The sequence below is a fragment of the Pinus tabuliformis genome, chromosome 2_1 (assembly GCF_031772625.1).
Source record: "Pinus tabuliformis cultivar Carrire ecotype Pingquan chromosome 2_1, CPIR1, whole genome shotgun sequence".
Lineage (NCBI taxonomy): Eukaryota > Viridiplantae > Streptophyta > Pinopsida > Pinales > Pinaceae > Pinus > Pinus tabuliformis.
This window is the reverse complement of record NC_142299.1, coordinates 978614942-978630070: the sequence shown is the minus strand read 5'-3', so window position 1 is coordinate 978630070 and position 15129 is coordinate 978614942. Positions and strand designations below refer to the sequence as shown.

The 15129-nt window shown below is 43.7% G+C and overlaps 1 protein-coding gene across 2 annotated transcripts in view; it reads right to left on the bottom strand.

Moving 5' to 3' along the window:
- LOC149203911 (uncharacterized) overlaps positions 1 to 15129 on the bottom strand; it is a 392823-nt gene that overhangs the window by 355768 nt on the left and 21926 nt on the right. For both annotated transcript variants that reach the window (XM_089403607.1, XM_089403608.1), the window contains exons 2-3: positions 2257 to 2351; positions 1887 to 2000 (exon numbers count right to left, since the gene is read on the bottom strand). In XM_089403607.1, the coding sequence (XP_089259733.1) occupies positions 1887 to 2000; positions 2257 to 2351 (209 nt within the window). The remainder of the gene's footprint in view (positions 1 to 1886; positions 2001 to 2256; positions 2352 to 15129) is intronic.

Below are 15129 nucleotides of genomic sequence, written 5' to 3'. Positions count from 1 at the left end.
AACTATATAAGGCTTATATAGTATCCCTTTTTATTATTATAATAATATTTTTTCCTGAGAAAATTTGGATGAGACGTGTACGGTCACAATCTTCAGATTTGACGATTAAAATTATTTAGATCACACCTTTTTTCTCCAATGTTATCAAAATATCTTTTACTTTTAAAATACCATGGGTTGTTTCTAAAACCTTGATTAATGTTCTCCACATAAAACGTAAAACTTACTACTGGTTTTTAAAACCACGGGCAATTACCATTGGTTTCTAAAATACCATGGGCAATTACCATGGGTTGTTTCTAAAACCTCGGTTAATGTTCTCCACGTAAAATGTAAAACTTACCACTGGTTTCTAAAACCACGGGCAATTACCATTGGTTTCTAAAACCATGGGCTTCTCCATGTAAAAAGTCTTAAATATACTTGAAAAGATTCCCGCTTATCTTTATTATGCACTTTTTATCAATAATGTAAAACCTTATATATATATATATATATATATATATATTTCACTTTTTTTTTGTTTGTTTAGAATATATTATTTCCTTTCCTCTTTTTTTATATACCCTTCTTCTTTATTCTTTATTATTATTATTTTCTTTTAAATAGTAGCAAATGGCCAAAGACCTAAAAAATGGAGAATCTCCAAACGTGTGGTGAATCGCTTCAATTATGACAGCAACAAGGTTGATGATAGGTTGATAGCCAAAGGCCTCGTGATCAGCCAAATGTGGCTCCGATACCAAATGAAGCGAACAAAGTTCCTTCTACAAATTAATTACTCCAAAAAACATGGAATATATAGATATCCATTGAGGATATAAATATTATATTAAATAAAATGAATAAGAATGATAATGAATGATTTACAAATGAGAACGAGAGGCTTGCTTATATACCAAGCAAGTGTCTCTTCATGAAGAGTCATGTCCTATTAGACATGCCTCTTCAACCTAATTACTAGCTTAACTAACTATTATTTATGATTATTATCTTTTACATTATATTTATATTATTTATATATTTTATTCGTTACAGTGTCATAAAGCTGGTTGGAGAGCAGCGAGTTGGCTACCCAAAGTAACCCTAGATGAGCTATCTTGAAGGACAAAGAGCAGCTGAAGGTTGGGTGAAGATAGGTGCCGAAGTGCAACACTTTGATGGACGAAAGTTGTTGCTAGCCTAGCAGATTGGAGCTCAGGAATTAGGCCTACCCAAAGAGCAGTTTGATGAGCCCGTGTTCATTGTAGCAAATGTGACTTGCAGCAGTGATAGGAGGCAGCCCTCTTGGAGTCTCGATGTGTAGATGCCTTGATGGACTAAGGCACTACTAGTGAGCAGTACAGAAGCGAAGGACCGGCAGGACAAGATACGACATAGAAGCTGCAGCAAAGTTTGTCATTGTATCTTGTATACCATAGACTATTGTATTATTCAGAATTTGGTTTAATATAACGAAGATTGGGATTGTACAATATTGTACAATCTTTTTTAAAACTGAGTATATTGTGCATATGTGATTCACTGCGTTATATTTCTGCTGTGCATAGTTTTTGGTTGAGATTCTTGATTTGGCAGCATCAGTGATTTTAATACTCTAATCTAGACCCAAGGTCGTGAAAATTCAACAAGTCACTTTAAAACAAAATATACGATAGTGACTATTTTGGGGTTAATACTTATCATACACTCACTGTTTTGAAAAGATTGTTTTGACAATGAAATTGCATACTTGTTCCTCTTCTCATTCAAGTTGTATTGATCAATAAATACTAAATAGGCAAGGCATAGCTTTATTCCAAGAACAAAAATAGCATTAAACCATGTGTTTTAACACAAATATTGAAGGTACCTTTCATGTGAACATCTCTTAATGGACTTCTCACCTTAAATAAGTTCTTCAAAAAGTTTTGTTCAAGATTGTCCACATTATCTGGGGTTAAATTCTGTTGCTGCAGCTTCTCAGCTCCACCAGAAGGATCAAATAGAGAGTACAATTGCTGCACCAACAACAAAACAGGCCCCTTACAATGAACCAGAAATAAGTACAAGAAAGGAAATGCCAGCTTTATTGAGTTTATACAGAGATGGGTACTGCAAGTTTTTAATGTAATCATTCACAACAATTCAAAAGAAAGTTGTTTTTCAAAATAACATAAAATAAAATACAAGCTTCAATAGCATCCAGTGTTTAACTTCACAATAAAAAATTACAGTAATGCAACAGAAGACAAATAGTACTTAAAACTGTCATACCATCAGATCTTCAAACTGTTCCAAATACCAAGAATGAAAAATGTACTCAAGTCGCTTGCACATTTTCAAAAATTCTTCCTTGTCAGAGTCCAACTCTGCAATAGTATGTCAAAAAACTCAGCTGAAATTATATCATTCGGAATCCCAAAGCATTGTCTAGTTAGATGATTGTAAAGGTGTAAGCATTCATTCCTACATCATACAATATTAAGAGTTAGTTGCGTGAGTATTGCATAATGAGTGATTCAGTGTAACACCAACATCCCAGTGAGTTGGATGATTGTGAATGAGGGAGGATCAATCCTCGCCTCCTCTTATTTTGAATGTTAGATGTACCAATGGTTCAATACGTGCATCATTAGTTGCACTGTTTTGTTGTGTTTTTCCATGAAATTGAATAGTAAGGTCCCTTAAACATTGCGAGAACTGGAATCACATAGATATGGATTTTGTTTTTAAATTGAAACTGGGAAAATTTATATTATAAAAGCTGTAGCAAGGATAAACAGCAAAAGTTCAAAATACAGCTGTCCTGAATTTTCAAATAACATAGGCATCTCCCATATGCTGCAAACAGAGCTAGCGAAAGTACACAGTTAATACAACCCAGAATTCCTTAAGGTATACAACTTCAAAAAAAACACCTAAAATTCCAATTGCTTTACTAAACATAGAAATTAATGAAAGACATGATGACTATTGGCCTCTTCCTACCCAATGTTGGAAGGAAGGGACTTCCAGTTTCCAGGATCCATTTCTTCCATCATTTGGGGAACTAAGTCTTCCTCCTTAAAATCAGCTTGGACTAAATTTGTTTACATCCTATGGTTGGAAGCTGCAGTCAAAATCTTTCCTAAGATTGACGTTGTTTTGGGGTAGCATAGATGTGATCTAGCCAAGAAAATTGGTGGAGAGGCTAAAGCACTTGAGATCTCCAAGACCCAGAAATGGTTTGGGCAGATTCTACCCGGTAAAGAGATATTAAAATAATTAATATTTTTAATGGAGTTCTTGTGAAAACCTGAACTATAAGTTAATTTCTAAATAGCGGAATCTGAAATAATGAATACAGAATTTTAAAGAAATTTAATCTAATGGATACTAACCTTTCTGCTTTGCTGAAAATCTGTCTACTCTGCTGCAGTTCTTGTCCAGCTGTCTGCTCTACTGAATAATTCTTTCAAATTAAATGCAATTGCGTACCTGATTCTTCCATCTGGTGTCGGTCCACGTTGCTCTGAGTTTACCAAACCAACCGATTCCTCCCTGCCTATCTGGGATCAACCTCTGTGGTTCCCAGATCCAGAGGACTTTGAAATGGAAGTCCACTGGCCCCCGTGCCCAAAACTCCAAGAACAGCTCAAAATTTCCCAATTTACAGTTCAAAATCGAGCCCCTGGCTCATCCCTCAAACAGATTTATTTTCTATCACCATTCACTGAATTTCCTCCTCCTTGCACTCTATTCCAAAGGTGAAGGCAATCCTCTGTTTTTCCCCAAAAACTGATTTCCCCCTCCCCCCCATTTCATGCTCCCCTTCCATCTATGTATATTATTTCTTAGCGGTCACCCCTCCCTACATGGTGACACCTTTCCTCCTTTGCAACGTGTGACTCTATTCATCCAAAACTACAGGGATATTGACATGTGTATAAAGTTTACCTTTAGGATTTTTATTAATTTTATATAAATGCCCTTAGTTTATAATATGTATTTTATTTTGATTTAATTTCACATTTTGATAATTTATTAGTATAATTTATTAATATTATGGGATATATAAATATATAACCATATTTACTTTATACTTTTAAATTTATATCCTTGAAATTATTTAAGGTATTTTCTCCTTAATTATGGCGCATTAAGCAATATGTTTGGTGATGGGTGAGGGTGTAACTTCTATCTGAAGCAGTGTCGTGATATTCAACATTTATAGTTAATTTAAAATATATATAATAGTGCAGTACATGCAATACATGCATATGTAGCTATCATATGCATGCATTGTAGGCATGCTAATATTCTTGTGCTCTCTATATTAAAGATGGGTCATTTACATACACCCCTCCTTCAAAAAACTTTGTTCCGAAGTTTTTTTTTTTTTTAATCATATATCAATACTTATTTTAGCGATTAGTATATTCTTGTTAGGGTTGCGTATCGAAGTTAAATTTTTATTTAATGAGAGGACACTATTATAATTGGTGTTTTTAATTACTTCTAGGTTTATAACTTTAATGGTCATGCCTTGCACCAACGAGGTTCCCAAGCTATTACAAAATCATCCTATCCTTCCTAACCTCTTCCACTCCCATCCTATCCATCCTCTACTGGAGTATGCCATGGCATCAGTTATACTGACCTAACCATTCATAAACTCTCAGTAGGCATCCGACAGTCATCATCACACGTCTAGGGGAGCGTGACTCACACAGTCCTCCCATGACTACAGGTTTTGGAGGATAAACGGTGGGCAACACCTCCACCCCTCCTAGTAGAATTAGGGTCAATACCCTATCATGAAATCTCATTGAGCCTCAATTGTTCTTGGAGTTTTGTCATCACGTAGTCGGTTTGGTAATGATACTATCTGCAATGTAAACACTTGCCCACAAATTATAACATATGCATCGATATATTCAAAATCAATTGTATTCAGATAACGATTTTCTATGCATTTTAATAAACTCTCATCTATGATATTGATCTTTGAGTTCACATAACATACTTGCCTATGTTTAACCAATATATTTGTGAGTTCATTTTCACATCCATAACATAAGTCATGATTTATATAGGTATCCATGTACCAGCAACGTTAAGCATAATAATTGGAAATCAATCTTTCGTGTATTGATTGTGCATGAAACTTATGGCTTTCATTCCTACATGTTTAACGCTAAACATAGGTATAGCTGTTAGTTGTGAAAGTCCAAGGATGTTGAAGTAGTGAATTGTAATATTCCTAATTAGCCATGGCTAATTGGAATATTCGATTTTGCTCAATTTTTCCTTCTATAGTTAGTTATAAATAATAAAAAAAGTGAGGAAGGGGGACATAACTCACTTTATGAATAAAGACACTCCCTAGTAGCACAACATTGTAACTTAAAAGGGGAGCCAAGGGGGCCCAAGGACCACGCAGAGAAGGGGCCCACACAGACACTTGGAGGGACTACGCAGATGGAGAAGGAACACGTGGCAAGAGAGAGGCTACGTTGGAGGAGGTGGGCCTTAGGGTTTTGAGAGAGGCCAATGCTATAAAGGAGAGAGGAGCCTTCTCATTTTGATCATTCGATTATGTTGCATTTGAGCTAGTCACTTCGACTTAGAGCACGTTGGCTGTTTAGCCTGTCTGCAGCACTGTTTAGTGCATCGAGTGTCTCCGTTCGGAGATCTCACCCTTAGCCCCGGGGACTTCGAGTGCCTGCTCAGGCAAGGTAGTTCCATCAGTATTTTGCAGGAGGAGCGATTTCTGGAGTTGAGGAGGAGCTGAGTATTTTGATGACTGCGCAGTCTTGAGAGGGGAGGACGCAGTTCTTTTGGGTAGGAGCTCCGGATTGGGTTTTTGTGGAGGATTTGAGCTGGGAGATTGAGCAAGGGATCAGCCCTTGCATATTGGAGGATCTTGGCAGAGTTTCGGGCAGAGTTTTGGAGGTTTCTCTTTAGGAGCAGCGCAGAGCCTTGAGGGATTGTGTAGATCCCCAAGAGGGTGATTTTCGGGGGTCAGCAATTTTAGAAAAGCTTTCTGGGCTTTTCTGGGTTTATTGAGCAGAGGTTGATTCCAGAGTTTCAGCATTTTCTGAGGAGGGGAACAGCCCCAAATCCTCATTTGATTTCAGCAGTAGCAGCAGCACAGGAGTTCCCCAGCAGTTTGGACGCGGTTCAGAGCAAGGACATTTCCTTACCATTCTGAGTGTATTTCTTCACTTGCCTTGTGCAAGACGAGGTGCTATCCTTCTGATCACCTCTTGTACTCTTTCCATTACTCAGTATAATAAAATGGCTTAGCATTTCTCTCTGCATTTCTCGAGTATCTGCTTATTTTCTATGTATACATTATTGTATGTTGCACTATTGTTATTTCTCTAGTTGGAGTTTGCTTGTATTTGAGGGATATCTCTGGTAAGGGATATTACAGTGGTATCAGAGCATAGATCTGGCTCAGCCTATGGAGCTAGCAGTCTATGACACCGAGGGAGAAGCCCTACATCTGTTAAAAAGGTAGGAAATATAGAGATATTGAGCGTAGGTTGGAGAACACCTACAGAGAGGGAGACTGTGTTCAGGTGGTGGACACAGAATAGGAGGAGCCTGTGGTGAACACAGAACAGGAGGAGCCTGTGGTGGACGCAGAGTAGGAGGATCCGATGGCAGATGATGACGAGAAGAAATTTGCGGACATGCTCCTCAAATCAGTGCAGGATCTGTCGAGGCAGATCGAGGTGATGGGGCAGAGATTCACGGCAGTGGAGGCTAGACAGCGTGAGAGCCCACGGGTTTTCCAGGTTGGAGAGGGATCGGGTGCATCTCACCATTTTCCAGAGCAGGGTGCCACTTAGCGTGATACTACTCAGCAGGTGGCCTCACATGCCCCTATACGCTCTACCATGCCCACTTTCCTAGGAGCAGACACGGGGACCGAAACATAGCAGGAGGCAGAGCCCGGTCATATGGGCGATTATTTTGCGGAGTACCAGACCTATGGGCAGGAGTTCAAGGATGCTCTCTCATTCAGAGACTTTGTTCACCTCTAGTGGGATAGTAGACCCCGCGACCATCACAGAAGATATCGGCATTATCATGATGGAGACACCCACCGCACAGCTAGTAGATTTCACTTGCCTACGTTTTATGGCTCATCAAACAGTTCGGCAAAGTCTTGGGTGGAGAAGCTGGACATCTATTTCCAGCTTAACCAGATGTCGAAGACAGAAGCCATCAAGGTGGCGACATTACATTTGGATGGTGAGGCCCAGGACTAGTGATTCCATGGGTTGGTTACACTCGGACACTCCACAATGACGACATATGTCGAGTTCACCAGGAGACTGATGGAGAGGTTTGACCGGAGGGATCCGGAACAGCACTTTGTTGAGCTGACAAGGCTCAAACAGACCCGGAACCCAGAGACTTACATTGCAGACTTCTTGAGGATTTCAGTGATGGTGCCAGATCTATCAGCGGCACGGAGGATCTACATGTTTGTTGAGGGGTTAGCAGAGCCACTTCAGGGTCTAGTCAGATCCACTAGACCAGCTACACTCCAGGATGCTATTAGCAGGACCCGGGACTTATAAGATGCCTTACCCAGGACCCGGACACTTTACCCCCAAAGACAGGCTTTCCAGCCTAAGGGGAAGGATATGAGGATTCCGCCTCCAAAGGGAAATCCAGGATGAGCACAGATTGATGATGATGCCAGGAGGGAGTTGAAGAAGAAGCGGTTGTGCTTCACCTGTCAGGAGCCGTGGGCACCAGGACACAGATGTGCTGCTGGCAAAGCACATTTTATTGAGGTCTTCTCCGAGAGCAGCGGCGAAGAGGATGAGGAGGATGATGTGGAGGTAGGAGATAGTCATGCCGTGCAAGATCCTTTGCCACCTCCACGACCAGCAGCAGGTAGTGTAGCCTTTGCACCTATCAGAGGGGCCCTTGCAGCATTGCGAGGAGTTCCCAAGTATCTGACGCTGCGCGTACGGGGGACAGTACGTGGCCAGCGAGTATCAGTTTTGGTTGACAGTGGGGCAACCCACAACTTCATCGATGCATAAATGGTTGAGCGGAGAGGTATACAGACAAAGAGCTTTGATGGCTTTTCAGTTTTGGTCCCAGGAGATCAGACCATGGTGTGTGCTCGTTATGTTCCAGAGTTATCAATGACGATGGGCACCTACACACTGACTGACCACTTTTTCGTGGTCGATATTCCGGACACCAACATGATACTGGGTGTTCAGTGGCTTACCACTCTAGGGAAGGTCACGACAGATTGGAAGGTCCTAGAGATGGAGTGGGATGATGAGAAGACAGGAAGGCATGAGAAGATATGGGGACAGCACACATATCCACCACAGACTGTTTCGGCTCATCGGATGGAGGCAGTCTTCTGGAAGGGAGACGTAGAGTAGGCAGCGGAGCTGCATGCATCAGAGGCAGGGACTATAGGGCAGACAGTGCACCCAGAGATACAGTCCATCCTTGACCAGTATACCACAGTGTTTGGGGAGATTCTGCCGAGACAGCCACCGGACCGGGGGTTTGAGCACACCATTGAGCTTGAGCAAGGCATACAGGCAGTGATTACTACCCCCAATAGGCATCCCAAGGCCTATCGGGATGAGATTGAGCGGGCCATTCAGGAGTTGCTGGCTCTTGGGCACATTCGGCCGAGCACGAGTCCTTTTGCTTCTTCCGTGGTGTTGGTGAAGACGAAGGACGGCACATTGAGGATGTGCATTGACTACAGGGCCCTAAATAAGAAGACCCTGAAGAACAGGTACCCCATACCCAGGATCAATGAGTTGATGGATAAGTTGAGAGGAGCACGGTTCTTCTCAAAGATTGATTTGAGATCTGGGTACCATCAGATTCGCGTGAGGGCACAGGACATTCCCAAGACTGCCTTCAGGAGTCACTATGGGCACTTTGAGTTTTTGGTGATGCCCTTCAGGCTAACCAACGCCCCAGCCACATTCCAGTCCTGCATGAACCACATCTTCCGCAGTCACTTAAGGAAGTTTGTGTTGGTGTTCTTTGATGACATTCTCATTTACAGCAGGACTTGGGAGGAGCATCTCCAGCACATTGAGACAGTGTTGCGCATCTTGGAGGAGCAGCAATTCTATGCCAAGCTCTCCAAGTGTGAGTTTGGGTTGACGAAGATGTTGTACTTGGGACACATCATAGGGGTGGACGGAGTGAGAGTCCACGAGGAGAAGATCAGGGCCATCAGAGATTGGCCGAAGCCGAGGAATGTGACAAAACTTCGGGGATTCATTGGCATTTGTACTTACTACTGGAAGTTCGTCAAGAGTTTCTCACAGCTTGCTGCACCCCTGACAGATCTGACGAGGAGGGGGGCATTCAGTTGGTCGGATAAAGCGCAGCGAGCCTTTGACAGGCTCAAGGAGGTTATGAGCAGCTACCCAGTGCTTGTATTGCCAGATTTTTTGTAGCCATTTGTTTTGGAGTCTGATGCGTCGGGAGAGGGGATCGGCGCAATGTTGATGCAGGGAGGTCACCCTATAGCCTTTGAGAGTCGGAAGCTCCTTCCGCATGAGAGGTTGTATTCTATATACGACAAGGAGATGCTGCCCATTATGCATGCATTGGCCAAATTCCGGCAGTATTTAGTGTTGGAAATACTGAGAGGGGGGGTGAATCAGTATTTCTTTTTCTCACTATTGTTTTAGTAGTTAAAACATATATGTTCAGAAACACAAAATGAACAGCAGAAATAAATGCTTTTATTAATATAACTGTGCAGTAAAATGAATACAATAAATAGATTGTCACAATTGGTTGCCAAGCTCCAACTTGGACTTTGGTGAGGCTCCAACCTCCTGAGCACCAACTCTATTTTGCCAAGACACCAATCTTGGACTTAGGAGCACCAACTCCCAAGGACTTCAATCCTGTTCTATTCTGAGGCTCCAACCTCTTTGGTATACACTGGTGTGCTGCTGCGCTCTTTTCAGGTTTCCACTGCTTCTGCTGCCCCCTTTTCTTCTGCTGCTTTCACTATCTCATGCTCAGGTTATACCGTCCACGAACGACTACAACAGTTCTCTGTTTTTGCTGCTTTTATATGCTCCATGCCCCTGTCCATTCGTTTCCTCTTACATGCTGGCTCTTTGGCTTCCTCCTCACTTGATCGCTTGACACTTCGGCTTCCATTTCTTTTCTTTCTTTTTTTTTTCTCTTTACAGGCTTTATCGGTGCTTTTAATCACCCATCGGAAGCCACCACCTGAGCGTTTTAATCAACCATCGGAAGCCACCACCCGAGCGTTTTAATCACGCATCGGAAGCCACCACCCGAGCGTTTTAATCACGCATCGGAAGCCACCACCCAAGCGTTTTAATCACCCATCACCGAGCGCTTTAATCAACCATCACCGAGCGCTTTAATATATACCTTAACCCCGCGGCCATGTATCATATAATACACGGAAAACATTATAAACCCCCGCTCTAATTCAAATGCCGGACTTCAATTATTATGCACTCGCCTTTACAATTATCGGCGGGTCCGGATTTCGGCGGTCGCAATAACTCTTAAGTCCTGACCTCCAACGAGGTGCGGACCCAATGCCCTTTTAGACTCCCTTCTATGTTGGTTTCGGGTCCGATGTATATCGGCACTCGCTGTAAACAATAGTCCCGATCCTCCGACAGAACGCGGACCCGATGCCTTCTTATACTCCCGTCTCTATATTGAATTCGGGTCCGGGATATCGGCAGGTTCACTTCGACGGATTTGTAACGCGAAGGTTTAGCGGACCCGATCTCCCTTTAGGCTGCTCTCTAATATGATTTCGGCTCCGGATGATTTCGGCGATCGCTACCTCCGCTGCTCCGATGCGATACAAGAGTTCTGCGGACCCGATATGATTTTACACTCCACTTGATAAGGGACTCGGCTCCGGAAGTCGGAACTTTGCACTGCTGAAGGCCCTTTCCGGACCCGATCTACTTTATACTGGCTTCATAATATTTCGGCTCCGTTAATTCGGAGCTTTCACTTCGGCAGTTCCAAAAGGCTCCACTCCTCCAATGCACATATATATGCCGATTGCCGATTAGATCTCCGCCGTCCATTATTCCTTCAAATCGGACGGTCAGCGCTAAATCGCATATTGCGTCCATCGCATATCGCATCCTCCATTCTCCATTCCCCGATCGCCGATTTGGCGAAATATATATATATATATGCCATCGGGTCCATATGTGCCGAAACACATTTAACTTGTGTTGTTTCCGCCAAAAAGGAAAAAGGCCTTTGATTATTATAAATGCATATATGTAGATTTTGGGCGCTCAAACACTCCCGATAGCATTAATACATGCATATGTGGGTTTCCATTGCCCGAACAACTCCCGATAGTATTAATGAAGGCATATATGGGTTTTGATCGCCCGAACAGCTCCCGATAATGTTATCTGAGGCATATATGGCTCTGTTTGCTTCATTTGCTCCTCCGATGGCTCCTCTTGCTCCGATATGCTCCGATAGCTCCTCCGATGGCTCCTCTTGCTCTGGCACTCCTCCGATATGGCTCCTCTTGCTCTGATATATGTGGCTCCTCCGATATGGTCTGCTCCTCTTGGCTCCGATATGCTCTGTCTCCTCCTCTTGAATATTGCCATATTGACATCAATGACAATCTGTGTCCAACATTTAGTGGGTAACAAGTTCAGGGTGAGCACTGATCGCAACAGCTTCAAGTTCTTTTTGGAGCAGAAACAGCTATAAGAGAGGCAGCAGAAGTGGATTAGTAAGATCCAAGCGTATGACTTTGACATTGAGTATGTCAAGGGTAAGAACAACGTGGTAGCAGATGTCCTTTCACGTAGACCAGCCACGTTGTCTCTTATGAGCTTGGACACAGACTGGAGAGCTCGACTCTTAGTAGAGTACTCCAAGGACAGATTTGCATGTGAGATTCTGGATGGGCAGGTGGCGGATGACAAGTACAGGGTGATCGATGAGATCATCTACTATAGGGACCAGATCTTCTTGACTGAGGGATCTCAGCTCAAGAAGAAGATACTTCAGGCATCACATGATTCACCATTGCCCGACCATCAGGGGTTTACCAAAACCTATAGGGCCATTAGAGAGAGGTTCTCATGGAAGGGCCTCAAGGAGGACGTACTCCAGCATATCCGAGAGTGCGAGGTTTGCCAGAGGAACAAGGGGGAGATGAGCCATCCCGCAGGATTATTGCAGCCTCTTCCCATTCCGGAGGGGAAATGGGAGAGTATTTCGATGGACTTCATCACAGGGTTGCCCATGGTGCAGGGCAAGGATTGTATCTTTGTCGTCGTTGATCAACTGACAAAGTACGCACATTTTTTCGCCATATCCGCACACTACACAGCAGCGCAGGTGGCCGAGTTGTTCTTCAGAGAGGTCTTCAGGCTACATGGTCTTCCTAAGACCATCATCAGTGACAGGGACAGCCGTTTCATGGGCGGGTTTTGGCAGGAGCTTTTCCGGTTGGTGGGGACGGAGTTGACACCGAGTACCAGTTATCACCCACAGACGGACGAGCAGATGGAGATAGTTAACAAGTGGTTGGAGGGCTACTTGCGTAACTATGTTAGTGGGCAGCAGCGAGCATGGCTGAAGTGGCTGCATCTGGGGGAGTACTACTACAACACTACACATCACGTGTCCATTGGTATGTCACAATTCTATGCTTTGTATGGATATCATCCTTTATCTTTTGTTGACGTGATGTTTGGTGCTAGCAAGGCTCCGAGAGCCAAGATTTGGATCCAAGAGAGTCAAGATATCCTCCGAGCTCTCAAGGATAATATGGCTACAGCGCAAAACCAACAGAAGTTGTATGCTGACAGGGGTCGGGTGGAGAGACAGTTTGAGGTAGGGGACTTGGTCTACCTACGATTACAGCCATACCAATAGTCGTCACTGAAGCAGAAGGGAGCTGATAAGCTCAAGCCCCGCTTTTATGGGCCATACAGGGTGATACGCAGGATTGGACAGGTTGCGTATGAATTGGAGCTGCCCCAAGGCAGCAAGATTCATAACATTTTTCATGTATCATGCCTAAAGAAGGCATTGGGGCAGCAGGTGACAGTGACAAATGAGCTACCACCCACGGATGATGAGAGGCATTTGGTGTTGTAGCCAGAGGCTATTATCGATACCAGGGAGAGGCAGCTGCGGAGCAGGACGGTCCGGGAATTCTTGGTGAGGTGGAAGAATTTACCGAATGAGGATGCCACTTGGGAGAGTGAGAAAATTTTGCAGCATCCATCACTTCAGTTGCTTGAGGACAAGCAACATTTTGTCGGGGGAGACTGTAATATTCCTAATTAGCCATGGCTAATTGGAATATTCGATTTTGCTCAATTTTTCCTTCTATAGTTAGTTATAAATAAAAAAAAGTGAGGAAGGGGGACATAACTCACTTTATGAATAGAGTCACTCCCTAGTAGCACAACGTTGTAACTTTAAAGGGGAGCCAAGGGGGCCCAAGGACCACGTAAAGAAGGGGCCCATGCAAACACTTGGAGGGACTACGCAGATGGAGAAGGGACACGTGGCAAGAGAGAGGCTACATTGGAGGAAGTGGGCCTTAGGGTTTTGAGAGAGGCCAACGCAATAAAGGAGAGAGTAGCCTTCTCATTTGGATCATTCGATTATGTTGCATTTGAGCTAGTCACTTCGACTTAGAGCACACTAGCTGTTTAGCCTGTCTGCAGTATTGTTTAGTGCATCGAGTGTCTCCGTTCGTAGATCTCACCCTTAGCCCCAGGGGACTTCGAGTGCCTGCTTGGGCAAGGTAGTTCCATCAATATTTTGCAGGAGAAGCGATTTCTGGAGTTGAGGAGGAGCTGAGTATTTTGATGACTGTGCAATCTTGAGAGGGGAGGATGCAGTTCTTTTGGGTAGGAGCTCCGGATTGGGTTTTTGTGGAGGATTTGAGCTAGGAGATTGAGAAAGGGATCAGCCCTTGCATATTGGGGGATCTTGACAGAGTTTCGAGTAGAGTTTTGGAGGTTCCTCTTCAGGAGCAGCGCAGAGCCTTGAGGGATTGCGTAGATCCCCAAGAGGGTGATTTTCGGGGGTCAGCAATTTTAGAAAAGCTTTCTGTAATATTCCTAATTAGCCATGGCTAATTAAAATATTCGATTTTGCTCGATTTTGCCTTCTATAGTTATTTGTAAATAAAAAGGTGAGGAAAAGGGGACATAACTCACTTTTAGAATAAAAGTCACTTCCTAGTAGCACAACGTTGTGACTTAAAGGGGAGCCAAAGGACCACGCAGAGATGGGGCCCACACAAACACTTGGAGGAACTGCGCAGATGGAAAGAGAACACGTGGCAAGAGGGGATTACGTTGGAGGAGGTGAGCCTTGGGATTGGGAGAGGCCAATGCTATAAAGGAGAGAGGAGCCCCCTCATTTTGTCATTCGATTATGTTGCATTTGAGCTAGTCACTTCGACTTAGAGCACGCTGGCTATTTAGCCTGTCTGCAGCACTGTTTAGTGCATCGAGTGTCTCCGTTCGGAGATCTCACCCTTAGCCCCGGGGGATTTCGAGTGCCTGCTCGGGCAAGGTAGTTTCATCAGTATTTTGCAAGAGGAGCGATTTCTGGAGTTGAGGAGGAGCTGAGTATTTTGATGACTGTGCAGTCTTGAGAGGGGAGGACGCAGTTCTTTTGGTAGGAGCTCCGGATTGGGTTTTTGTGGAGGATTTGAGCTTGGAGATTGAGCAAGGGATCAACCCTTGCATATTGGAGGATTTTGGCAGAGTTTCGGATAGAGTTTTGGAGGATTCTCTTCAGGAGCAGCGCAGAGCCTTGAGGGATTGCGTAGATCCCCAAGGGGGTGATTTTCGGGGGTCAGCTATTTTAGAAAAGCTTTCTGAGCTTTTCTGGGTTTATTGAGCAGAGGTTGATTCCAGAGTTTTAGCATTTTCTGAGGAGGGGAACAGCCCCAAATCCTCATTTGATTCTAGCAGTAGCAGCAGCACAGCAGTTCTCTAGCAGTTTGGACACAGTTCAGAGAGAGGCCATTTCCTTACCATTCTGAGTGTATTTCTTCACTTGCCTTGTGCAAGTCGAGGTGCTACCTGTCTGACCACCTCTTGTACTCTTTCCATTACTCAGTAT